At 40.6% G+C, this 27912-nt stretch overlaps 1 protein-coding gene and 3 non-coding genes across 5 annotated transcripts in view; 2 read left to right on the top strand and 2 right to left on the bottom strand.

Annotated features, from left to right (window-relative positions):
• fgd5a (FYVE, RhoGEF and PH domain containing 5a) overlaps nt 1–17518 on the top strand; it is a 47572-nt gene extending 30054 nt beyond the window's left edge. Inside the window, exons 8-21 of one of the 2 annotated variants that reach the window (XM_074613978.1) lie at nt 3055–3145; nt 3975–4025; nt 4246–4304; nt 5027–5098; nt 5261–5329; nt 10006–10089; nt 10290–10369; nt 10516–10612; nt 11006–11143; nt 11893–11995; nt 12077–12213; nt 13571–13672; nt 14069–14223; nt 15991–17518. In XM_074613978.1, coding sequence (XP_074470079.1) covers nt 3055–3145; nt 3975–4025; nt 4246–4304; nt 5027–5098; nt 5261–5329; nt 10006–10089; nt 10290–10369; nt 10516–10612; nt 11006–11143; nt 11893–11995; nt 12077–12213; nt 13571–13672; nt 14069–14223; nt 15991–16027 — 1275 coding nt within the window. In that variant the 3' untranslated portion in view covers nt 16028–17518. Of the gene's footprint in view, nt 1–3054; nt 3146–3974; nt 4026–4245; nt 4305–5026; nt 5099–5260; nt 5330–10005; nt 10090–10289; nt 10370–10515; nt 10613–11005; nt 11144–11892; nt 11996–12076; nt 12214–13570; nt 13700–14068; nt 14224–15990 lie in introns of both variants that reach the window. The other variant, XM_074613909.1, reaches the window with a different exon arrangement.
• On the bottom strand, nt 12486–12557 carry trnae-cuc (transfer RNA glutamic acid (anticodon CUC)). The gene has a single exon. It is a non-coding gene; the product is annotated as a tRNA-Glu (tRNA).
• On the top strand, nt 13091–13163 carry trnaf-gaa (transfer RNA phenylalanine (anticodon GAA)). The gene has a single exon. It is a non-coding gene; the product is annotated as a tRNA-Phe (tRNA).
• Nucleotides 14313–14384, bottom strand: trnae-cuc (transfer RNA glutamic acid (anticodon CUC)). Its single transcript has one exon. It is a non-coding gene; the product is annotated as a tRNA-Glu (tRNA).
• Nucleotides 17519–27912: the final 10394 nt, after the last annotated feature.

Here is a 27912-nt window from a genome sequence, read left to right as displayed (position 1 = left end):
AAAATCTCAAAATTGACAAGTGCATGAAAAAGGATGTTTTGTTCACTGGGTGTTTCGCCTTAAACCTTAACCTCCCTCAACACGTCTCTTTCTTCTCCACTCTCCTGCTCCTCCGCTGCTACAAGCCGGCAGTATAAGTGGTAGTAATTTCATTGTGGATGTGGTGATGACAGTGATGAAGTAGCCACAGACCCTGATCAGATCACAGCTAGACCCTTACAGGCCTTAAAGCCTCCTCTCCACAACCAATCGCTTGTTTACCACACCATCCAGAAACATTGGCCGACACAGTGCAGTACGTGTGTCCTCTATGTGTGACTCGTTGTATCGGTGTCTGATCGTTTTGCAGGGGCATGTCCACACACAAATTGTGTGGATTTTGTGAAACTAGTTTTATTAAAAAAAAATCTCTTACCAGCTTGGATTTATATTCACGCCACGGCCTGTGTGTGTGTTTTCTCTTGTGCAAGAAGCCCAGGAGGAGAGAAGGAGGCGGCTGTGCAGCAGGTGGACGGAGAGCGATAGAGGGAGAGAGCAATGGAGTGAATTCCTTGTAAAGGCAGCTGGGCAATGAGGCAGACAGAAGCTAATTAGAGAAGCAGTCTCCTTTACAACTCCCCAATTAGATCAGTTGTGGGTGTGTACGTGTGTGCGTGTGTGCAGGAAACAAATCAGCTGGCCGTGACAGAGTCTGAAAGGTGTGTTTGTTTGTCCGTGCACGTGTGTGTGTATGTGTTTATCTCCCAGCACGAGGCATCACACACTCCCTCTTCTCTCCTCTTCCTCCTCCTCCTCCTCCTCCATCATTTGGCTCGCTCACCCAAACAAACCACACGCTAATTACCATCTCTGGAAAGCCACTTCCTCTGAACAAGTGTCAATTGGATGACAATTTACTAGCGACACTTGAGGAGAGCGAATGTTCTGAAGCCAATACGGTAATAATGGAGAGCTGGTTATTATTGTACTCGATGCATCGTGCAGTGAACGGGAGGAAAAGAGAGGAGGGAGAGAAACTCAAATAAGAGGTTGTTGCTGAGGACTGAAGTCAAAGGAGAAAACGATGATGAGACAGAAAAAGTAGGGCTGTCAATCGATTCAAATATTTAATTGTGATTAATCGCAAATGAATCGCACATTTTTTGTCTGTTCGAAATGTATCTTAAAGGGAGATTCGTCAAGTATTTAATACTCTTATCAACATGGGTGGAGTATCAGAGGTCAAGAGACCCCTTTCAAAATGGGCATGCCAGTTTTTCCTCACCAAAATATAGCATAAATTTGAAGTGTTATTTAACCTCCTTCACGATAAGCTAGTATGACATGGATGATTCCTCAGGTTTTCTAGTTTCATATGATACCAGTATCTTCACTCTAACTTTACAACCGAGCCCGCTACAACCTCCAGAACATTGATTGCATTAAAACAAATTTGCGTTAACGCGTTAACTTTGACAGCCCTAAGAAAAAGAAATAGTAACAAAAAGAGAGAGTGAGTTTTTGTGAAGGCCTTTGCTCATTAAAAGAGGCATCAGCTCTCTGTTTTCCTGCACTCCAGATTGCGATAATGAAGACAAAGAGTGGTGTGTTTAACTCACATCCCATCCCTCCCCTTTACAGGCCAAATCAGTGTTATCTCATCGCCAGCCCAAGGCCTCTGTGTGTGTGTCTGCTTGTGTGTGTCTGCTTGTGTGTGGAGGGGCGCATCATCAATAATATATTGCATGTGTTCATGAATGTGAGATGTGTGTGTCTGCGTGGGGTTCTTGTGTGTGTGCAGTGTAAATAAGATGAAGATGCTGTTTCCCGCAGGGTGCTATCTGTGCCTCTCTAATGAAGGATAGGACTTCATTGGATTAGAAAAGACTGTGTGTGTGTGTGTGTGTGTGTGTGTGTGTGTGTGTGTGTGTGTGTGTGTGTGTGTGTGTGTGTGTGTGTGTGTGTGTGCGCACTCAGTCCCCCGCTGCTCCTCTACCGCTCAGGGCATAAATACCTGTCAGAGACAATTAGATCCTGATTGATTTTCTAAAGCTCTCTTTGATTGTGCCAATTTCTGTCCCCTTTCACCTGCAAATGACTTCTCCGAGAAGAAGAATGGGAGTTGTTCAGGGTTTTTTTGTGTGCTGGAGAGATGCGTGAAGGTCAGCCAGTCCGATAGCGTCCACATAGTCACTTGTGACCTTGACTCGCAGCATCGTATTATAGAGGTTATACCTTCATAGAGCTGTGGGTTTCTGGGTTCCTTTGATGGGACATCACATTGAGCAAGATTTTTATTTTGCTATAATTTTATTCAGCAGAAATGATCAAATATCAGTGCTTTATTGGTTAAACAATTCAATAACTGAACACTAATTGTCATATAGGATAAAATATGTGAAGATAAAGGTCCCATATTGTAAAAAGTGAGATTGTCATGTCTGTCATAGTATAAAGCAGGTTTAAGTGCTATATAAATACTGTTAAACTATCAAAACGCTCAATATACGGAGAAACACACACAGCCCGTATTCAGAAATTGTGCGTTTGAAACAAGCCGTTAGGATTTCTGTCCATTTGTGATGTCACAAATATACAATATTTAGATCATTACACGTTTTTAAACGTAAACATTCTAAATGTGTCCCAGTTTATTTCCTGTTGCAGTGTATGAAAATAACATCAGCTGACAGGAAGTAAACATGGACCCAAACTGTTGCCTAGCAACGCAATTCCGTTGCAATTCCGTTGAAATGCACTAAAACGGAGCGTTTCAGACGGAGGGTAAATACAGTTATATTCAGACAGACAGTATGAGAAAAATAATGTGTTTTCTTTAACATTACAGCATTTAAACATGTTCTAGTGGAAACAAAAAATACAGGTATGATAATAAGCATGATATGGGACCTTTAAATTACTCAAACCGATTAATCAACTATCAAAATAGTTGCCGATTAATTTAATAGTTGACAACTAATCGATTTATTGTTGCAGCTCTATTTATAACCCATGTAAAGTTGTGTTATCTGTATATTTACCTCTCTCTTTGTGTGTGTGTGTGTGTGTGTGCAGACAAAAAGCCCAGAGGAAGCTGAAGTCCCACTGAAACACCAGCTGCTGCAGGTTATAGTGAGAGTGCTTCAATATCGAATGCTACTCACAGGTAACACACAAACACAAGCACGTACACAGTAATCTTTAAAGCAAGCCCATGTCGTTTTTTGCTCAATAGTTGCCATTGAGGCCTATAGTAGTAATTATGGGATAATAGTAACTGCTGAAAGTTAATGTAGCACATGTAGAGAAGAGTCAGCCATATTATTATTAATTCAGAGCTTTGCTGCTGCTTTTAACCAGAACAAGAGAGCGAGAGAACATCAGCCCAGTTTTAGCTAACCTGCACCGACTCCCAGTGTCTTTTATGGTTGATTTTAAAGTTGTTTAATTGTTTACAAGACTCTAATGGTTTGGGACTGGCCTACTCTACTAATGCATTGTTGTTTGCTAATCCTACACGGACTCTTAAGTTTTTTTAAATACCTACGAAATATCACACTAATGAGAAAATAGGCAGGTCAGCCTTTTTTAAACTATGCAACTGTGGATTTCCCTACTGAAGGCTATAAGAGATGCAGCTCTGTGAACATTAACAGTAGCCACCGTTATCTACTGTTCATGTACCAAAACAAGTACGGCTGTAGCAGTTAAACCGCTGAGTTTTTTTTAGAGCAAGGGTGTGTTTTATTGCTCATGAATTCAAATTTTCATTGTAATATAATAATGTGTTATTTCTTCTTTTGAAAGCTACATAATCTCACTTTTAAATACACAAATGCTAGAGAAGAGTAGGCTATTAGCATTATGTCGTGGATTAGCTGTACTTTTACAGACAGTTAAAAAAATTTCACCATTATTGTCACCATTAGTAAGCGTTATATTGTATTTAAATAATATTTTCACGTTTTGACTATTTTTTTTTCTGTCTTCTCCAGATTACCTGAACAACCTTTCTCCTGATTCTAAAGAATACGAGGACACGCAAGGTAAAACCTGCAGAATATAACCAGATACTCATAACCAGAACCATAAATAGTGATGTTTTTTTCAGTAGTAAAAGACATACTGACACACATGCATGCACACTGCAGCTGCTCGACATGTATCAGGCCCTATTTGTTGAGTCACAGTCACTGAGTGTGTCTTTATTGAATTGGGTTGCACATAAATCTCCCTCTTTCTTTCTTTGCTCTGTTTGTGTTGCAGCTGCCTTGGTGATCGTGTCCGAGGTGGCAGATCAGGCCAATGACAATCTGAAACAGGGGGTGAGTTCACTCTGGATACACTTCATGTGTTTCACAACATTCAGACTGTTTAGCTCCCTGTTGAGTTTGATATATTCACAGCCCAGCGTGCCATTATTGAGACACCTCTTATATTCCGCTTGGCAATGAAAGAGCAATTTTCGGCTGGAGATGGAGCGTGAAGAAGTTAGACAGCTGAGGTCTTCCTGTGTATGAATCCCTCTTCTCTATAAATGACATGCTGGAGTGAAGGAGAGGTCTATATGCCTCTTTGGCGGCCGGCCTCCGCAGCTTGTTGATTAACGCAAGGGGCGAGGAAAGATGATGTCATCAGAAAGTCCCAGGTGTATCATTACAAAGGGAGCAGTGTGAGGGTGGACATGACTTACGCTCTCCCTCAAACATGAGCAGCTCATGGAGACAATTTACAAACCGTCTCCCCCTCGCTGGGTTCCTCGCCTCTCACTGTCAAGATCCCCTGTGCCTCCCTTTGGCTCGCCTCCTGTTTATCACACTCGCCTTTTTTTTCCTCTTCTAAGCACATGCACCGACACACATGCACAGGCTGACAGACAGTGGAAACACAGGCTCTCTCTATCTCTGCTTACCCCCTCCTATTCAGTTTTCAGTATCACATCCCTTTCCGCCTCCCTCCCTCCCTTTCATTCACGAACAGGGACAGTCTCCTCTTCCGTCCATCACTGGTTAATCTCCCTCCATCTCTGCTCTCTCTGCTCCCTCAGGAGAACCTGCTGCGTCTGGTCCACATAGAGTACAGCGTTAAAGGCAAGAGGGACCTCCTGAAGCCCGGAAGGGTGAGCACCACCACTGTCTCACTCTCAAAACTACAGCTACACGTTGTTCTGTTATGACATCTGAAGAACAGTATTTGGAGGCCTTCTCAGGGTATAAAACATAGTTGACGTATGCAGCAATTTGTAACTTTCATATGCTTTTTCTCTTGTTTCTTTTGGTAGATGTTTGTCAAAGAGGGCACACTCATGAAGGTCTCGAGGAAAAGCAGGCAGCCCCGACACCTGTTTCTGGTAATATGTCTATCTTCCTTCCATAGGCCTATCACTCTTAACATTTAGAGACATTATTAGACTGTATTTGCCAGTGTTTAAGCCTTTAAAATACCCTTTTGTTCCCTTCTGTAGTTTCAAAGTAATAGTTTGACATTTTCGGAAAATATGCTTATTGGCTCTACTAGAGTTAGATGAGATACCACTCTCCTATCTGTCTGTTTAAAAAGAAACTACAGCCAACAGCCGACTTAGACTTTAATTTAAGAAGAAGAAAACTTTAATGTCCCCAACAGGGCAATTTATGGTACAGCATAGTAAACATAATATAGACACAACATAACACAGAACGACTGAGACATCTACAAAAGTCTATGATTATGATCTGTCAATAAATAAGACATATATTGGGCGGCAGTAGCTTGGTCCGTGGGGACTTGGCTTGGGAACCGGAGGGTTGTTGGTTCACGTCCCCGCACGGACCAAGTACAGACTGTTAACTGGTAGCTGGAGAGGTGCCTTCAAATGGGGTCATGTTTACCATTTTCATGAGAAGAGTCCATATGAACGCCCTCCTCTCGTGGTATTCACAACCTTGTAATGAACCACTTGCCAGCTTGCCAAATTGTTAGCTTCTGTGGTTTCTGGACTCCGACAGTAACGTTAAAATTACCGTTGTTCAGCAGCGGATTTCTCAAGACTTGAACACCAAGCATAACGTGTACACGACTTCCCATGTTGTAAACACAAGCTCACGGGTTTCATTTGAAGGCAGGAAAAGTTCTGTGTTTGAACAATATTTGGATGTACACCATGAATTTGTAATAGTAAATAGTTGTTACATCAGTGTTACATATCAGTGATTGGATCTGGTGCACTACTGAAGAAAACACCTGCAGCCTTATTGTTGCGGCAATGGCGAAAACAAAGCTGGCGTGGTCTGTGAAAATAAGGGTGTAATGCTGGGTGGAGGTCGGTATGCGAGGTAGGTGAGGTTGGGAGGGGAGGGGGCACGAGGTCAAGGCTGTAAGACCTCCACTTGGCACCACACCCATCCAGAGAGGGCCTCCCTCTCCGCTCTTCTCCTCTCCTCTCCTCTCAGGACTTGTTTTCCAGGGCTCCACTTCCTTACAGGATGTTTGGTGTGGGTCACTGGATGCTGGCTTCCTGTGTATTGGGAGGGGACTGACAGCAAAGTGAAGGCCAGACACCCTGTAGAATGCAGGGAGGAGGAGGAGACGGAGGAGGGGGTGGTGGTGCTACACAAACACATAATGTGAAATAGAGAAGCCCACTCTATTGTTCCATGTGCAATCAGTGCTGTCTCATGTTCTGAATTATGCTTGAGCTACATATCCGTAGGAGCGGCATTTCTGATTTTGGCTCATACAAGTTGATTAAAATGACGTGAAGGTATTAGGGCTGTCAAAGCAAGCGAAAATTTGTTTTAATGCTACAAATTTCTTTAACGTATTAACACATCTTTTGATTTTTACATCGTAGCAGAGCTAGAGTGACGACGCTGGCATCATATGAAACTAGAAAAACCTAAGAAATCTATTGGTACCAACCATGTCATACCAGATTGTTGCAAAGGAGGTTAAATAATGCTCTAAACTTAAGCTAAATTTGAGTGAGGAAAAACTGGCATAGCTATTTTTGAAGAGGTCCCTTGACCTCTGACCTCAAGATATGTGAATGTAAATGGGTTCTATGGGTACCCACGAGTCTCCCCTTTACAGACATGCCCACTTTATGATAATCACATTGGGGCAAGTCATAGTCAAGTCAGCACACTGACACACTGACAGCTGTTGTTGCCTGTTGGGCTGCAGTTTGCCATGTTGTGATTTGAGCATATTTTTCATGCTAAATGAACCCTGTGAGGGTTTCTGGACAATATTTGTCATTGTTTTGTGTTGTTAATTGAATAAAATATTTAATTGCAATTAATTGCATGACTGTCCATATTTAATCGTGATTAATCGCAAATTAATCTCACAGTTTTCATCTGTTCAAAATGTACCTTAAAGGGAGATTTGTCAAGTATTTAATACTCTTATCAACATGGGAGTGGGCAAATATGCTGCTTTATGCAAATGTATGTATATATTTATTATTGGAAATCAATTAACAACACAAAACAATGACAAATATTGTCCAGAAACCCTCACAGGTACTGCATTTAGCATAAAAAACATGCTCAAATCATAACATGGCAAACTCAAGACTAACAGGCAACAACAGCTGTCAGTGTGATTAATTTGCGATTAAACACGATTAAATACGGACAATCATGCGATTAATCGCGATTAAATATTTTAACCGAATGACAGCCCTAGAAGATATGGATTTATATATCTTTTTTTCTCTTTTCTATCATTCTCCAAGTCTCTATAAACAGGATTGCAGTTGAGCGATAGCTGAAAGGAGATGGTGGTTGATACTTGTAGGCTATTAGGGTTATATAGCCATTCGCTCCCTTGAAGTTGACGGTTTCAGTGGGTCAGCTGTTATTTATGGGCTCTTTAGGAAAGAGGATCCAGACAACAGTGAAGATGAAAGCCATCACTCACCTCAACGACGGAGAGAAGCTGCAGCCATGTCACAAGCTTGGGCTCAAAGAAGAAAGAGAAGCAGGGTTAAGGGATTATAAGGAGGATGGAGATGGAGGAAGAGAGGTATGAGTGAAAGAGGCAGGTGAATGAGGTGAAGGGTTAGTGGATGAGATGTTGAAAAACTAAGGCCCAATTCCAATCCGGCCCGTACACCTGCTCCCTTCCCACTTCCACTCAGTTTGCGCGTTCGCGTCGAGGGTCTGCCATATTTAATGCCATCCCAAACCAATTAGTGGGGAGTTATTTATTAGATACTTTATTGTCTCTTCAAATGTGCAATACTGACTTAACAATACAATAATTTTATGCAATATTAAGCTGTGCAATAATCAGGTTTACTCCGGCATTATTACTGCATTTATTCATACAGTATATTTAAACTAACGTTCTTATTTATTTATACTATTCTTGCATTTTTACACAGTTAATGATGGATCCTATTTTCAGAATTATTATTAGCACTGCTGTTATACATATTTCTTATTTATATTTTCTTATGATTTCTCTATTTTTTTATTCATATACAGTATATATTCTATAACAGCTGTCAATCGGTTAATCGCAAATTATTCGCACATTTTTTGTCTGTTCAAAATGTACCTGAAAGGGAGATTTGTGAAGTATTTAATACTCTTATCAACATGAGAGTGGGCAAATATGTTTGCTTTATGCAAATGTAATGTATATATTTATTATTGGAAATCAATTAACAACAGAAAACAATGACACATATTGTCCAGGAACCCCCACAGGTACTGCATTTAATCCATTTTCATTCAAATATCTTGAGTTTAGAGGTCAAGGGACAAACTGTGAAAATGGCCATGACCATGGTTTTTCCTTGCCAAAATTTAGCACAAGTTTGTAGCGTTATTTAGCCTCCTTCTCAACAATGTAGTATGACATGGTTGGTACCAATGGATTCCTACGGTTTTCTAGTTTCATATGATGCAGGTATCATCACTCTAAACTTTAAAACTGAGCCTGCTACAACCTCCGAAAGATCGATTGTGTTAATGTTAATGCGTTAAAACAATTTTGCATTATTATTGCGTTAACTTTGACAGCCTTAATTTCTATTCTAGATTGGGAGCAAAACATAACTCAATTTCCCCCCGGGGATCAGTAAAGTATTTGTGGCCGCTGTATTGATACCCTACGCGTTAAAGAAGGGTGCTTCATTGAGCTGTGAGTGTGACTACAAACAGAGTTCACTCCACCGCGGAGTGGGAGGATGTCGGGGCCAGATTGGAATTGGGCCTAAATGTCTTAGGTGCACAGGGGTCAAGTAGGTACATGTTGTGTCTCATCTGGGAAAGTCGTTTGTGAAGTCTGTTAACTTGGCACTCGATTGGGTTTCTGTGGAAGGAATCTATGAGTGAATAAGCGGCGCAGGGTGGAGCAGACGAACTGCTGCGGTGGCTGCAGCCCAGAGGTCGCGGGCAGGGCTCGGGCTTTGGCTATAACGCTCTGTTTTGTCTCCAGCCAGTCAAGCCAGCGAACCCGTTAGCTGCGGCTGTTTGTGTTGTTGTTGTGGTGAAGGTGGCCGGTTCCACCCAGTCCTGGTTCTCAGCGTATGCTGGGAGTGCTGGGGGGGAGGCCTGGAGCCCAGAGCAGGGTGGAGAATTCCTGGATGCTGCCTTTACGGCCCCAGCGGATGTTTAGAGCACACATTAGGTGTGACCAATGATGTCACCTCTTTTGTCTGGGAAGGAATGAAATGCCTCTCATAACACAATGGACTTCTCAGTGTGTTCAGGGGATCACAATACTTTTGTTTGGTCTGACAAGCAAATAAACACTTTTAATGCCTTATTTTGTCGTATGCATACATGGGAATTTTGTTGTGCAGACGTGTGTGAACGCTGCGAAAGGAAACATGATCTATAAGAAGCCCAGAAAGTTGCTTTCAATAAAGAAAGGATAAACAAAGAGGTGTGTGCTAAGATTGTATTTCCTCTCAAGGTAACACCACCACCTTGTGGTAATTAGGGGGTATTACATCCTGAATAGCTGGGAATTGAAGTCTCATTTTTATAACCAAGTAAAATCTAACATATTAATCCTCTTCTTTATCAGATGAACGATATAATGCTGTACACCTACCCTCAGCAGGATGGAAAATACAGGCTTAAGAACACACTATCTCTGTCTGGGATGAAGGTACAGTACATTTTCACATCTCTGACAATCTCAGTTTTACACCAAAATCTGTGACCATGGAAATATGTAACCGCAGAGAGCTAGCAACACATAAGGTCACCATTTCTGGCGACTGTTGTTACAGATTTCGGTGTAACACTCAGCTCAACTTCATCTATGTTTTTTGGCTCAACCGTGATGTGTTTTTGAACCTTACACAGGTGAGCAAACCACTCCTAGACAACGTGCTGAACTGTCTTAAGATTGAGGTGTCTGACATCACTATTACACTTTCAGCCAGGTGAGCATCTGACTGCCAAAACCTTGAAATGAATGTTGTTTATGACTGAGATGCCCAAGACTTCTCCTGTTAGACTCCTGTAGTTCAATAGATGTTATGTCTTTCAGAAGTATCAGGTGTGATTGTTTGTCTGTTTCTGTCTTCAGTTCAGTTGGAGAGCGGGAGGACTGGTTCCACACATTGAGTCGAGCCATAGCGGACCATGCAGCAGGACTCTGTACGTTTGGTGGACCCTGCAGTGAGGTAAGAAAAGCAAAGAAATACTGTTTGATGAAGCTAAAGCTATTTTAAAATTGCAAAAATCTGTTATATTCCTTTAACTGGGAGTATTAGAGTAATTTGATTTGTTTTAGTCAAGTCAAGTCTTTTTATTTATATAGCACAGTTTAAAAAGAACCCGTGGTTGACCAAAGTGCTTTACACAGTAACTTAGTAGCTTATAAGCTAAAAAGATGACTTAACAACAGCATTTATTAGTTTATCGAATTCAAAATTGTCGTCAAATAAAATGCCAAGATTCCTAGTGTAGGGTTTAACATAACCAGAGAATGGTCCTACGTTTTACATACAGTGACATCATCTTATAAAATCTCAACATCATTCTCACCTCATCTAATACATTGTATGTGCCCACAGGCCCGTGAGAAGTTGTGGATGGCGCTGGGCGAGGCTGCTCCTGTACTGGTGCCAGTTTCTCATGCGATGATGTGCATGAACTGCACCTCTGACTTCAGCCTCACGCTGAGACGACACCACTGCAACGCCTGCGGCAAGGTCAGATACACAGAACTGCAACAACTGCTTTGACTTAGTTGTGATCAGTTTTTTACTACAGTTTTGTTTCACTGTACTGGAGTTTTAGGATATAACTGACCTGGACTAGAGGTAGAAAGGAAAGGAAGGAAGAAATAGCTGCTGTATGCAGTGCTTGAAGTGGACAAAAACAAGTGCCAGTACTCCCCTTATTCACATGTTGGCGTGTGTATCGGCCCGTATCAGCAATTATTATTACATTCTGAATTTCTACAGTGAATAAAATATAGCTTACTAGGAGATATTGGGTTTGTGGGTCCTGCCCCAGGAAAATTTGAAGGGTTTTCACTTAAAATTATGCAATTTCACATAATTTTGGACCGTTATTATTACTATGGAAAACGACCAAAAAGTTTAAAGACAAAACTTTATATAACTGAATATTTATTTTATTATTTACACTTATCACAGCCTTCGTTTAAACATTAAATCTGGTAACACTTAATTTTACAGGTCTGCAAATTTCATGGTAATTAGGTGATAATTAGCAAGTAACCTATTTGAATTTTTTCAGGCACAAATCTCACCATTGTGTGACTATCCTTGGTTCATCATTTAATCTCCATAAATGATTGTATAAAAGAGTTATAATGTATTTCACCAAGCAAGTGACATGCTTTAAATAGACTTAAATTTCTTTAATGTATTTTGATCATTCTATGAGAGTATTTTATTGATTGTAAATCTTTGTCTTGTGTCTCTCCGAGCAGGTGGTGTGCCGAGCTTGTTCCAGGAACAGATACCCACTGAAGTACCTCAAAGACAGAGTGGCCAAAGTGTGTAACCACTGCTATGCCGAGCTCAGGAAAAGAGGTGAATCTTAGCAAAATTATCTTGGTGTGTTTCTTCCTCTTTGATATGTTATTAACTGTATGTGTGTTTGTGTGTGCGTAGGTGGCAGCGTGTCGGGTGCGTGCGGTAACTCCAGCCCTCGGACTCACCGGGCCAGCCGTCCCCTCTCTGCCGTCTTCCAGAGCCTGCAGCCCCCGAGTTTGTGGAAGAGCAGGAAGAGCACTTCCCCTTTCAACCAGGTGGACTACAGTTATATCTGCACCTCTTTTTCATTTCAAACATACTTTTTAAAGCCTCAAAATATGACATTTTATGAGCCCAATTTTGAGCACAGTGTATCCCACACTAATCTCACTAACCATATTGGTCATGATAGTCCTTTAGGTGGGTCTGGTGAGACACGATTTGGCTTTAGTGTTTTGTTTGAATGAAATCGTGCTAATTTTCAACATGTAATTGCCTACTGTAGTATTATATGTCTGAGGTTGTTAATCAAACAGGTAAAGTTATGTTCCCTGACCGGGAATCGAACCCGGGCCGCGGCGGTGAGAGCGCCGAATCCTAACCACTAGACCACCAGGGACCATGTGTGACCATGTGTCAAGCTTGTCTACTGGAATGTGTGGCATGTATGACACCTGATACACTGCAAATGCTGTTGTGTGTAATGCAAAACGGCTTCCAGTAGGGTTCACTCTCTGCCTCTCTACCCTTCATTCATATCTTCAGGGTTTGGACAAAATAACAGGAATGTAATGCAAATTTGATTTGTTACCTCCGCCAAGGAGGCCTAGGAAGGAGGTCATGTTTTCACTGGCGTTGGTTTGTTGATTTGTTGGTTTGTCCGTTTAGAGGATTACTCCAAAAGTCCGTGATGGATTTGAATTAAATTTTTTGGAGGGGTGGGGTGTGGTACAATGAACAAGCCATTAGATTTTGGTGGTGATCCGGGTCATGATCCGGCTTCGGGTGTGGGTGCAGCGATGTACAGCTCATCTCAACATAAACAAAAACACATGTGGATGATGATAGCGACTAGATGAAACCTGCCTTGGCGGAGGTCTGCGCTCTCCGAGTGCACTTGTAGTTATTGTTATTGTCAATATTGTTGAACAGGCCGAAATAGCTCAGTTGGGAGAGCGTTAGACTGAAGATCTAAAGGTCCCTGGTTCGATCCCGGGTTTCGGCAGTTAGGTGCAATTTTTGGGGCAGCAGTAGCTCAGTCCGTAAGGGCTTGGCTTGGGAACCGGAGGGTTTCGTACGGACTGTGGACTGGTAGCTGGAGAAGTGCCAATTCACATCCTGGGCACCCATGAGCAAGGCACAGACACCCTAAAACTGCTCCCGGTCGCTATATACAGTAGTAGCTGCCCACTGCTCCTAATGGGGGCAGGGATGGGTTAAATGTGCTGAGGACAAAAACAATGTGTGACAATAAAAGTTGATTTTCATATTTTTTTTTACATTCACATTTAAATGTACATTGACAGAAACTGTCAGAAAAACTGGAGATGGTAATTTTGTTGTTTGTCCCTTTATCTGTGTATCTGCATTAATGTAGTTTATGTGTCTCTAATGTGTCATGCGTTTCACCAGGTGTCGCTTACTGTGGAAGGATCCACCATGAGTGGCAGCCTGCAGCGCCGGAAGAAGAGCAAGAGGAAGTGGAAGCGGCTCTGGTTCCTCCTCAAAGACAAGGTGCTCTACACCTTCACGGCCCGTGAGGTGAGGGGGCACAGAGTCTCCCACACCAGCCCCAAAAAACACTCGTACACTCCCTCGATCACAGAGGCTTTTCCTCACAACTATCTTCACAACTATCTGCTTTTCCTCACAACGTCTATCCTGTTTTTCTTCTTCACATCTGGCCAATGCAGGACAGAACTATTTAACACTCACGTTTCCACTGTTCAACCTTTCCTCCTGGGCAGAACACTTCATGGGACTAATGAAGGGACTCTCTGTGCTCTCTCTGTTTCTTTTGTTCTCCTTGAAGCATGGCATTCTCGTTATTCGCATACTGCTGCTGACAGCAACGATTGTTGTTTTTAACTTGTGTGCCTGTGTTTGATGTCTTCACTATGGTTCCTTCAGGATAAAGTGGCTTCAGAGAGTGTATCTCTGCAGGGCTTCACCGTCAAGCTGACCGAGAGGCCGGAGGGAGAGGAAAGCAGCAACGTGTTTCATCTCTACCACAAGAAAACCCTGTACTACACCTTCAGGGCCGACGATCCACACACCGCGCGCAGGTAGTTAGCACTGCTGCTGTTTATTTAGATGTGACCAGAGATATGGCTTTTGTTTCTGTAATGGAGCTGAAGTGTCTATTAAAATTGAGTTCCCTGACCGGGAATCGAACCCGGGCCGCGGCGGTGAGAGCGCCGAATCCTAACCACTAGACCACCAGGGAGCTGTGTGATATGTGTAGGAGACAGCCGGTCAGTTTGAACTGCATTCCTGTGTATACAGCTCTGTGCCTCCACAGTGCACTTTCCTCTCACTCCCATATGACCTGTATATCTTATGAAATGTCAGTATCTATCTGGGACCTCACTCAAGACTGTTTGTTTACTAACGGCTGAAATATTGATATCAGTACCAGACTCAAAAATACATTTGAGCCTGGTACTGATATTTACTATAATTTACAGTACATCATTTTATATAGCAGTTTCCAAAGTAGAAGTTATAATGTACTTTACAGGAGGAAGAAAAAATCCAAAAAGGGAGATAAAAGGGACAGAGAGGACAAAATATAAACCCTGAAAAGAAGTGCACGAACCACAAGACATAAAGTTAAAAAATCAAGAAAAAGAAAATAGGTTTTTAAAGATGTGCACTCATTTATTGGTAATATAGTATTTTTAAACTGATGGTCATCTACAGGCGACCACAGATGAAAGTTTCTGGCTAACTGGCGTATTTTCAGAAATGTTATTTATATGCACTGTTCCTGTCAAATAAAGTAATAAAATTAACTAAATCTGAATGAAGCACTGAGAACAACTGTTTGTAACAAAGTGTATTAGTTAGTTTAATAATGCTTTTAATGCTGTGTAACAGTTTTAACTATTTAATATTGCATTTCCGTAAATCTTTAGAGGTCAAGATATCCCGACCTCTAAACCTGGTATGGCTATGGTACGCCTTGGTATGGGTCAAGCTCCACAAACACTGGATTCTTCATTTCCCATCATGCAACCAGCAGTATCTTTTTGTGAGACCCTCCGTGCATGGTAAAGCAGGGACTAGTAAAGTGACTATCTTGTAAAATCAGTGGAATGCCCCTTTAAGACATCAAGACCTTGAGGAACTCCAGAGAAAAAGCCATGCTGTGATTTGGTATCAAAAACCTTTGACATGTGGAGATTTCTGCAAGAATTACATTTTTCAGCGATTGGATGGCGAGCGCTTCTGTTCTTGAAACTTCTCAGAAACCCATCCATCCTCTGAATGCTCTAGGTCTCTAGTTTGTGGCTTTAAAGTGTCATGAGGCTGTGATTATCCTAGAGGTCACTACAGGTCATTTTATACAGTGAGGTCAAGTTAAAAAAAAATGGTCTCACTACAGTGAAATGGCTACTGTGGGGACTAACATCATCACACATGAATATAATTGGGCTCATTGGATCCACAAGAGTCTCAGCTTTACAGTGATACAAAATTTATGTAAATACAAGACTGTTTATGGACCCCAGTATGCAGAAATATTCAAACATCATTTTTAGAATAGGCGAAACTAACCTATTTATACTGCATTGTTTTTGACCCAAACTGCATGTGATTATCATAAAGTGGGCATGTCTGTAAAGGGGAGACTCGTGGGTACCCATAGAACCCATTTTCATTTACATATCTTGAAGTCAGAGGTCAAGGGACCCCTTTGAAAATGGACTTGCCAATTTTTCCTCACTAAAATATAGCCCAACTTTGGAGCGTTATTTATCTTCCTTCCCCAACATGGGGTTAAGTGTTGAACGATTGTGTTAAAGGGTTTCATGTTTCTTGTGTTTCAGATGGGTCAACGCCATGGAGGAGGCTACTGTTTTATAACACCTGCTCAGTTCAATGAACACGTCCTGCTGTCTGTGACAACATAGCTACCTGCCTTCTCAACTCAGACCTTCAGTGAGAATTCATCACATCTGACCTGTTTGTGGAATATCCTGTGACATTTACTCACCTAGACGAGGCTGCCATCCAGTGGTAGGAAGGTAAAACTGGGGGATGACGCTGTGTGGAAAGGAGAAGTGGAAACCTCTTGTTGGATCTAACATAATGAAACCTCCATGGTTCCCCCTTTGTGCTGATTCAACCGAGTTCACAGGAGCCTTCACTTTTTATGGATACATCAAATGCGTCATCCAAAAGAACATTTAATTCCCTCTGTTTCACCTTTTTACAACAACCATCTCACCAAAAAAAAGTTCTCCAAGCTTTATTTTGGTATCTTTTACCTGACGTTCCACTGGATTATTATTAAACCACTCTTTCGGGTTCTGCAGGAGAGCGTCACATCCTTCATTTTTTATACGTGAGACAGTTACATCCTGTGATGGGTATAACATCACGAGTTGCTCCATAGTCGTATTCGCAGCTAGTAAAAATGGAAAATATTGGTCACCGATTTAGAGAGATATTCTGAATATATATTGTGAGATATACACTGAAGTGAATTATAGGATTTGTTTGTATAGACATGGTGTTACATGATGTTCTGAGTGGGAGGTCGTTAATCATCCCGGTGTGTGTGTACATTATATTTCTTGTGGAGTTTTACTATGATATTGAAAGCTATGGAATGACCCTCAGCATGACAACCACTCAACAGTATTTCTAAGGATGAACACTTTCAAAGATACTTTGCATTTGAATCTGTAGGTTTTAAAAAATATACGTCAAGTGCCAATATCTTCCGGTTGAATGCAGTGCAATTTGCAATTGATGATGAATGTGCCTGAAATGAAATTGTACTCCTTGTTCGTCTTTATATGATCAAAGTACTGTATTACTGTCATGTCTCCAGAAGAGACCGCTTTTTATCTACTCTTATATACCTTCTAGTATTTTTTTTGAACAGTTCGGTTACAGTCCAGTACCATAAGAATATACTATTGTGCCATTTTTATTAATGTTTTTTTTTCATGCTGTATATACACTGCTGGATAAAATCACAATTAATGGAAACGGCTGGAACAGAAAAAAAGCCATCGTCATACTACCTATAAGCTGCCAGCGTTAAGAGTCATCTGAAGTAGTGTGACACTGGACTCTTCTCTACTGTTACTAACATCCATAGTTTCTCTTAAATAACCTACCTAAAGGCAGAATGCAGCTGTACTACTTTCACCCGTCAAACCACATTATTTCTACAGCACACATTTCTTCTTCATCAAGTACTGTTCAGCTTTTCTACCTGTTTCTTATGTGCCATACCTACAGTATAGCGTTATTATTATTATGGATTGTACCTCTTGCATATAGTTCATTGTAAATGTTTATGTATATAGATACATATAAAAATAAACGCCTTTAAAAACGTAATGTGCTTTCACAGTGCTGTGCTGTCTGTTCTTACACAAAAAAAAATTGTGTGGACACAATAAAATGAACAGCTGTACAATGATGCCCATTCCAATACAGTAAGCCCTGTATAATTACAAGCTTTGTGTAATTTTTGCTGAGAATATGGGTAGCTGTGGTTCAGAGGTAGAGCAAGTCGCCCACCAATCAAAAGGTTGGGGGTTTGATCCCTGGTTCCTCCAATACCGTGATCCTTGAGTGAGATACTGAACCCCAAATTGCTCCCGAAGGCTGTGCTGTCGGTGTGTGAATGAGTATTTCTATTAGATCCTGATGGGCAGGTTGGCACCTTGCATGGCAGCCTCTACCTTCAGTGTATGAATATGTGTGTGAATGGGTGACATAGCACTTTGAGTGGTCAGAAGACTAGAAAGGAGCTGTATAAATGCAAGTCCAATACGTCAGAACGGTTCACCTGTGCGGTAAATTTAAAAGAACATATCATGAAAAACTCAGTTTTTCTAGGGATCGATACCGATAGCGATACCTGGGCTTTGGGTATCAGCCGATACAGAGTGACGATCCGATACCAGTGTTTAATTAATAATCTGTATGCCTCACTGTGTGGAAGTGACTGGGATCATTCTTTTAAAGTGTAAGATTGCTTTCCTAACTTTGTAAAACATCCATCCATCATCTGTAACCACTTATCCTACTCAGGGTAAAGTGGGTAAAGTAGGGGGGCTGGAGCCGTTCCCAGCTGACATTGGGTGATACACCCTGGACAGGTTCGCTAGACTATCACAGGGCTGACACACAGAGACAGACAACCATTCACGCTCACATTCACACTTACGGGACATTTAGAGTCAACAATTAACCTGCATGTCATTGGACTGTGGGAGGAAACCGGAGAAACAAAATGAACAGACATTACAATTAAAATGTAAATCTTTTTAATGCATTAACACATTGGTCAAAACTTAAACAGGAATTAAAATTCCAGTCTATAGTTAAAAATATAGAACTGAATTAATAGATCGGCCCCATTGTCACTGATACCCGATCCAGCTATTTGAGTCAGTATCGGCTCGATATCCGATGTGTTCACGGTATCGGTGCATCCCTAAGTTTTTCACTGCTTGTGCACACACATTTGGGTTTCTGGAGTGCTGCTGTAGGAGCCATTTTCGTTTGTTTTGTTAAAGAACTACAAGGCGTCGCAGTTTTAAATGACACAATCACAGCGCGCCCGTCATCATCTAGAAGCAGAGACAGGTGCGTGACATGAGGACGCCGAGAACAAATCGTTTTTCAGCCGCTCCCAAGCAGTTTTTGTTTTAGTTTTTTGAAGTTGAAATGAGGGCTAAGTTTTTGAATACTTTGATGCATGCATCGACCTATAGTTTCTTTATTTTGTTACGTTACAAGCGTAACACACTGCACATTTGCACACACTCCACTCATTCATTCATTCATTCATTCAAACTCCTGCTGCAACCCAAACCGAACCTAGACCTTCAATCAACCCAACTCAGCAAGTATGTAAGTGATGCATATTTATCAACTATTGTGGATATTATTGAAGCGTGTTGGAATCAAGTCCGTCCCTATTATACAGGCGTCCAGTGATCTTAACTAACGTTACATGTCTGAAAGCCGTTACACCGGCCAACCCACAAACTGTGAAATAAGACAACCCAGTCAGTTTTTTGTGCGCTACCTCGATCAGAAAACATGAGACTCAACAAGCCATTCAGATTGTTCCCCTTCCTACGTCACATGCAGGCTCATTACATATATCGCCGACAGCTTGAGAACCTCCTTTGAAAGGGTGCACCGTATTTTTCTCGCAAGCCAATCAGAGCAGACTGGGCATTTTCAGGAGGGGGGCTTAAAGAGACAGGTGCTAAAAACGAAACGCTTCAGACAGAGGGTGAATAGGTATATTCAGACTAGAGGTCGACCGATGGTGGATTTTTAAAGGCCGATATAATAACGATAGTTTGGAGCAGGAAAAAGCTGATACCTTCTTTACCTCTGCAGCAACCTAGTCGGCTACTTTTGCATACACCGTTTTTAATAAATTATTTTTTTGTCACTCCGAATTCATTCATTCGTAAAAGAATAAGTGTGATTTGGTGGATTACGTCATTGGAAAATGTTCTATTTATTTGCAATGTGCTGCTCTGTGGCTTACAGTATGACCAGCCAGCATTACTTCTGTTGCACATCTCGTACACTGTTAAATGCCACTCTTCTAAACCATTAATGTTCGTGCATATTCAATGAATGGATGGTTAAGTGGCTGGATTATTTGGAATAGAGAACGCCAAATCGGTAAGCAAGTTAGAATAACAGTGAATGATTTTTTTTCCTCCCTGTCTGCCTGTCTTGTATCTGGGACAAAGAGTTGATAATGTTGTATTATATATTTGAGAGATAACTTTTTTTCTCCCCATCTACCTTGACTTTGTGTATGGAGCCTCCATGCAAAACGGTGATGTACGTCTCTGCGTGTCTGGTGGTGGCTGTTCAGCCATCGGCCACTATCAGAGCCCAGCTCAGCCGATAACAATAGTTTGTAAAACGTCCTATCAGCGTCGATTAATCGTCCAAACTGATTAATCGGTCTACCTCTTTTTCAAACAGACAGTATGTGGTTTTTTTAACACTAAAGCATGTAAATGTGTTAGTAGAAACCCAAAATACAACCTGAAAATGAGCACGATATATCCCCTTTAAGGTCGTATTTTGTGCATACAGGATTGCATTTTATCATAAGTTGCTCATATTATTCTGTCTTTCTACTCAACCCCTATATCTACATGTATATTAAAATACTATAAAATTCAGTACTAAAATACTGCACACTCACTGTAGCCACATACAGTAGTTCAGTCAATGGTCTGGCACAATCTCAGCAGCTATAATTACAGTATGAGCCTCACAAAAACAGGACTTATTGAAGTATTGATGCTATGCATTGTGTTTGTTTGTACAGCTGTTGGTGTTGCTCTTATCCCCTGTAAGTGATAAATACTGGAATGCTGCTGAAATTAGTACATACCGTACCTGTGTGTGTCCTTTGTTTGTGGTATTGGCAAACAGTTTAGTTAAGTTTCTCTTTCCTCCAACAGAGGGCAGCAGCACATCAGGCCAAACAGATCTCAGAGCTCCTCCTGCATATTCCTGTTTGTCCACCAGTAACTCTTGGTGTTGTTGGAGATGTTTGAGTTTACAAAGAAGATGAATAAGAGGCAATTACAAAAGCTGAATTTTCACATAAATTTACTAGTGAATGATATGTCCTAAAAGTTCAGGCAGCTTTGTGTTTTCATCATTAATGGCAAACTAAACTTGAAGTATCAGTCTTGTATTGAAAACATGTATTGCTTTAGACAACAAGAAGAGAGAGAAGGAAAGAGCGCAAAGCTATTATATGTGAAGTAGTGTGACGTGTATCATATACCAGGCGGCCCCTTTAATGGAAATACTCAAGTAAAGTACAAGCACCTGAAAATACAGTACTTGAGTAAATGTACTTGGCTACATTCCACCAACGCACACACAGATACATAAGAATACTGTATATGTCAGTTGATTTTATGATCTTAATGCTTTTACGTTTAGCCTGTGAATAACGGTGGTGATTGTGAGGATTGGATTTCAAGGTGTAATATCGATGCAGATTGTGTTTAAGATCCAATCAATACTCTATTTGACAGATGTTAATTCTAAATTAAACATCTGTTAAGGAAAATAATGGCGAAACTTTACAGCAGTAATTCCATGAGTGAGAGTAAACAACCGTCCAAACCAAACCTCTGAAGTTTTAATCTAATATTTCAATTGACATAGGAGGAAATGTGTCGAAGCAGTTTACAAGACTTCTGTATTTTTCTTACTGTGATGTCCTGAGGTTTCACAGTTGTCAGCACCTTTATGTATTATCGCAAAGGTCTGTGATTCTCCCACTAAAAACAAGAAATACTGTATTTGTCAAGTCATTTATACGTCACACTGGATCAGAATTCAACTGCACTGATTGACCCAAGGGAGGCCCGCTAACTTTAGGTCAAATTAAGGTGGCATATTTGTACTGCCCAAAAGGGATTACACATCATTACTGGGAAATGTTGCCTTGTTGCTGATGTAAATTGGCCAAATATAAAACATTCCCATTCACTGCTGGAGACCATAATGAGCCCTTCTTTTCTCTTTTCCCAGCCGCATGCAGCCAGACTGCTGGGTAATACAAGCCATCCCAGATAAGTTAATTAGTTATACCAAAGAGTTCCACCAAGCCAAAAGTCAGACGGCGATGGGCCGCGACCAGGAAAGCAGTGCTGGCATGAATATTTAACGACAAAGAAACAGCACAAAACATTTGGGCCTATTTCTTTTTTCAACGTCTGCAATATTAATGAGCGAGTTAACCAGAGCAGGCCCGATGTGACAGCTTACTGATGAAAAGAAAGAGGAGGTGGCTTTAATTTATCGGCCAGTGCAGCTCCTTTGATAATTCAATTTGATTTGCTCATTAATACTTTTATAAAGGCTGTCTATACTGATAATAAAGAAGGGAAGGGGACACTGTTACTGGATGGATCAAGACCAAAAGATCGTTTCCCATTAGATGAGTTAAGATGAAGTGACTGCACGTCAGTCAGAAAGTAGGCAGAACAGAAAATAGGAAGATTGGGGTTGCTCTAGATACATGATCCCAGGAGCGTCAGTGACCCAATACTTACTTGAAGTATAAAGAGAAAGAGAGAAGTGAGAAAGGCATTGTAAGCAAGGGAAAGTTGTACGTTCCCTTCAACCACCTGAAAGTTAAAGACACCTCGTTCCACTTCTCGTCGTTGAGCATGAACTCAGTCACATGGTCTATCGCACATGCAAACATTTCCCTTTAGTAGCCAGCTAGGGAACCAGAGACGCAGACAGTGAACGTTTGAATCAATAACCTTCAATTTCTGTAGTCGAGGCAAATTGTAAGAAAAGAAACCTCTAAAAATAGTAAAAGGACAGCTTCTCCTTGTACACACTCAGCTTCTCCTTGTACAGAGATTCAAGATAAGAGTGTCTGTATTGCATTTGCAAAGCTCCAAACTATGCAGGCAAACAGGTTCAGAATCAAACAGAGGAAACTTATAAATCAATATGAAAAGATGGTGTGAGATTTAATTCAAGATCAGACAGTGATACTGACTGTATGCTGGAATAATGAGTACACAACACCAACGTATACCAACTTTCCATGCTGTAATCTCAAAATAATTTTCCAGTAGCTCTAGACACACCTGACCAAACTTTGAGGTAAGGGTTTTTTTTTGAAGAGGAAGTTTTCCATGTGATTGCGTCTAAAGCTCCTATTCATGTTATGTTAGTTAGACAATAGAGGATAAGTATGAATGACAGCATAACATAAGCAGCTGAGTACACTAATGGACACAACAGGATGTACCTAAGCCGTGCATGCTGATATTCCAGCTCAGTGTTTTGTGTATCTGCTGTCTGTGGTGGAACATTTCAACCGGAGACAATACAAACACTTGTAGATGTTCTTTTGTCACGTTGACAGTGTCTAAAAGAGGAAAGTCAGCTGCTTTTAGAGAGAAAACCCACCAACGTTTTTCCTTAAGGGACCCTTTTCCTATCATTGTGTAAACTGATGAACCCTGACTAAGTGACATATTTTATGGATATTGCATAATATATTCAATGTATAACAATAACAGTACAGAACAACTGATAACTGTACAATTAATCCAAATAGTGAACGCAAGAACTGCAGGAAGTTTGTGTAAAATGAGTGATTTGGATGAATTTTGAGCAGATTATTTCCTGTAAATATTTAATCAGAGAGGAGTTTTCCTGTTATTTTTTAGGAACTATAATAATATAATTTATATTTTTATATTTTTTAAAAATCATACATATATAATAGGCTTCTTTTTTTTGACAAATTCAGTGTTTTCTTCTCCCTGACACTTGGTCATTGTTCTATCAGCTCTTTGGTTGTTATAACTGGGTTCTTTTCTAATGCAGGACAAGGCTGTTTAGCAGAGAGGGAAGACTGTGAATATAACTTGTGTTCAGGTCTTCATCGTGTCCTTATCCTGTTTGTATCTTAAATAATAATCCAAACTTTAAAAATAACAATTTCATTTAGTTTTCTTCAAAGGTATGGATTAAATGCTGAGATATAGGCCAACTGTATATGTTTTTCAGGGCTGTCAATCGATTCAAATATTGAATCGCGATTAATCGCAAATGAATCACACATTTTTTTATCTGTTCAAAATGCACCTTAAAGGGAGATTTGTCAAATATTTAATACTCTTATCAACATGGGAGTGGACAAATATGCTTGCTTTATGCAAATGTATGTATATATTTATTACTGGAAATCAATTAACAACACAAAACAATGACAAATATTGTCCAGAAACCCTCACAGGTACTGCATTTAGCAAAAAAAATATGTTCAAATCATAACATGGCAAACTGCAGCCCAACAGGTAACCACAGCTGTCAGAGTGTCAGTGTGCTGACTTGACTATGACTTGCCCCAAACTGCATGTGATTATCATAAAGTGGGCATATCTGTAAAGGGGAGACTCGTGGGTACCCAAAGAACCCATTTTCATTCACATATCTTGAGGTCAGAGGTCATAGGACCCCTTTGAAAAAGGGCAAACCAGTTTTTCCTCACCAAAATTTAGCGCAAGTTTGGAGCGTTATTTAGCCTCCTTCGTGACAAGCTAGTATGACATGGTTGGTACCAATGGATTCCTTAGGTTTAAGTTTCATTTAATATCAGTATTTTCTCTCTTGCTTTAAAACTGAGCCCACTACACCCTAAAAATCGCAACTTGCGTTAATGCGTTAATGAAATTGTGTTATCTTTGACAGCCCTACTAATAATCCAAACTTTAAAACTAACAATTTCATTTAGTTTCCTCACAGGAATGAATGAAATGCTGAGATACAGTTCAACTGTATATATATAATTTTTGTTTGGTAATTTTAATTGTCTTACACCCCTTAAAATCAACAAGGCCTCGTGACCCCCCCTTGAAGCTTTGGCGACCCCTAGCGGGGGTTGGGACCCCCAGGCTGGGAACCAATGCTATAGCCAATGTTGCTATGTACAGTATGAGCTAAGCCAACCCTATGTCTGTCTAAATACTGGTCTGGTTTACCTCAAGGCCATCTGAATGAAGAACCTGTTGAACGTCTCTTTGTCTACAAACATGCAGTCATCAGCCTTGAAACATGAAAAGGCAGAGGAATGATATGAAGAGACATGTAGGAGACGTAAATGAGGACAGATAGAGAAAGGCAGATTCAGTCTGTGGCATGTCTCTTGATGAGAGGACTATTTCTCTCCTTTTTTAGGGATTGTTTTTTCCCCTCCCTCCCTCTGTCTGCTCTTCTCATTACTCACTCTGATGTTTGCACTGGCACCGCTGGGATTGGCAGAAATGGCCGTCACAACAGGAACCGTCTGCCCGGATACAAGTCTAATTCACAGGGAAAACATGAAGCCAGTAGTTTCATACAGTATATGCTGCTACGTGTACTAGTGAAATTACATAACCCACAGAGTCTCAACAACAGTCAGGCCAAAGTGAACTAACTCAAGCTGGAATTCTAACAGCAGACAACGATGCCTGTAATTTAAACTTTAAAGCTGCAAGGTGTCATTTTGCTTTCCTGCAACCTCAGGTCTTAATTAATTTTCTTACCGTCACATAACTTGTGAAATCAGAAAACTATGCACCCATCTGACCCACATTGCTTCGTTCAAAGGTGACATAATCTTTTTTTGCTTGCTCGTGATGAGGAGTAAATCTTGCTTCTCCAATTTGTTGTAGTTCCTGCTGAACCAGAATGCAGCAGGGCAGGACAAAACCCTGCAGGGAGGGGTCACTCTAGTGCAAATCCACTGGATATCAGTTGGGAAAGCCAGAGAGCAGGTTTATCTGATGGGAGTGGCAGGCACTGATCAAAAGTCGGTGATAGTTTTATTGGGTGGAATTTTTATATACAGCTACTGGTGCAACATGAGGTCATCGGTGAAGATAGACAGTTTTCCAGGAAGTGAAAGTAATGGAAAAAAGTTGTGTTTTCCAGTCATGGGCATTCATGTTTTTATGGTACATTGTGTGTGATAGTACGACGGAGTATTCGGGTCACATTGAGGAAAAATAAATTAAAACAATTGTAATATTCTGAGAATAAAGTCATAAGTTTAAGAGGAAAAAAGTTGTAATATTCTGAGAATAAAGTCATAATATTATAAAGTAGTAATTGTACGTGTTATTTTAGAGGGGAAATAGAGCAGCGTGCCGCCTGTGTGAAAATGAGGAACGTGGAGCATCTTGTGAAGTTAAACTTTAGTAAAAGTTTCACAATTAAGGAAATACTTAATCTTTCGACACATCAGCAACACATTATCATAAGTATCAGGACCTTGAAAAGACTGTGCAAGAAACAAGAAGAAAGAACCAAGGCGAAAGGGCCTAGGGGAAATTGCCTCTTTTGTGGAGGAGGAAATAACTTTTTTTCTCCTAAAGTTATGACTTTAATCTCGTAATATTACCACTTTTTTCACGTAAAGTTACAACTTCATTCTTGTAATATTACGACTTTTTTCTCGTAAAGTTATGACTTTATTCTCATAATGTTACGACTTTTTTTTCTTTTAATATTATGACTTTATTCTCGAAATCTCCAAAAAAAAAATCCCCCAATGTGGCCCTAATACTCCGTCATAGTGTTAGATACTCTTTGTCACAACCACAAATTATAGTTTTGAGTGATCTTGAAAATTACCAAATTATAACATATGCTCGACTGCAAATGTGTGTGTTTTTGTAGTGAAATCTATTGCCCTTCAGTTGAGTTGCTCCAAATGCTTGTGGTGGTGATGAGGTGATGAGTAACTCCGTAGTCTCACTCAGTAATCTCTATCAGCATTCAAACCCGGTCACCTACTCTATACGTCATTGTTGAACCCTTTTCAGAGCTATAAATAGCTCTTTAGGGGTTGAGACAGGCTGTCTAAATTTACTGGTCCATTCTCTCTTATAGTCCCACAGTTTTGGTGGGTGGGGGCTGATGACTCAGCACCACATGGATCTCTGTGTGTGCTTTGCCTTGTGTGGAGGTGATGTGGGCAGGGCCAATATGGGAGTGCACATGGCTGTTTGGATCGGCCCACAAACTGTATTCTACCTAAACCTGTGTGTGTGCGTAAGACAGATGGAAAGAGAGACACTGTATCCGAGCATACACATTGCATTGATTTCCTGGTTTGTATTGGTTTTCCTGCCATATTCAATTTTTCTTACTGAAGGGGAAAAACATGTCAATTGAGGAGCATCATAGTCACCTCATTGGTTTGCATTTCAAAACTGATATGTTGTCTGAAACAATGTCAAGTTCAGGGCAAGGTTTTAACAGACAAACTGAATCCTACGAAGACACAGCATTACTCATGATACAGTGGCTAAGAGAAGCCAATTTCCAATGTAAAATATCAGGTTTACAATGTTGTTGGTCCAGTCCTGCCAGTGTCAAAGTCTGAAAAGTAAATTATAATAAGTACAGAGCCTGTTTTTTATTAATCTATTTATTTGTACACATATAAAACTTTATAAAATCCAGATAAAAATTATAACAATGTGACAGGAGAGGTCAAGAAGCCACAGGCTAATACAACGGACCTCCTCTCAATGTAAGCAACAGTCTGTTATAAAGAAATAACAGACCGTAGAACGCCGTGAATGACCAATCAGAATCGAGTATTCAACAAAGCTGTGTAATATATATATAAATATATATATATATATATTAGGGCTGTCAAGGTTAACACAATAATAACGTGTTAACGTAAAGTCGTTTTAACGGCACTAATTTCTTAACGCATTAATGCAACTTGCGATTTTTAGGTTGTAGCGGGCAGTTTTAAAACTAGAGTGAAGATACTGACATCATATGAAGCTAGAAAACCTAAGGTGTTCATCGGTACCAACCATGTCGTACTAGGTTGTCGCGAAGGAGGACAAATAATGCTCCAAACTTACGCAAAATGTTGGCAAGGAAAAACTTGCATGGCCATTTTCAAAGGGGTCGCTTGACCTCTGACCTTAAGATACCCACGAGTCTCCCCTTTACAGACATGCCCACTTTATGCTGCAGTTTTGGGGCAAGTCATAGTCAATTCAGCACACTGACACACTGACAGCTGTTGTTGCCTGTTGGGCTTGAGTTTGCCATGTTATGATTTATACATTATTACTACATACTAAAAAAACAAACAAAAATTACAATGGTAGCGGTCGAAGCTTCGAGGCCTCGAAGCATTTGGGTCAGCCCTATAGTTTTCTGGACAATATTGG

The sequence above is a fragment of the Sebastes fasciatus genome, chromosome 1, assembly GCF_043250625.1.
Source record: "Sebastes fasciatus isolate fSebFas1 chromosome 1, fSebFas1.pri, whole genome shotgun sequence".
NCBI classification, from domain to species: Eukaryota; Metazoa; Chordata; class Actinopteri; order Perciformes; family Sebastidae; genus Sebastes; species Sebastes fasciatus.
The sequence above is the reverse complement of the archived record's forward strand: the minus strand, read 5'-3'. Positions and strand labels throughout refer to the sequence as shown.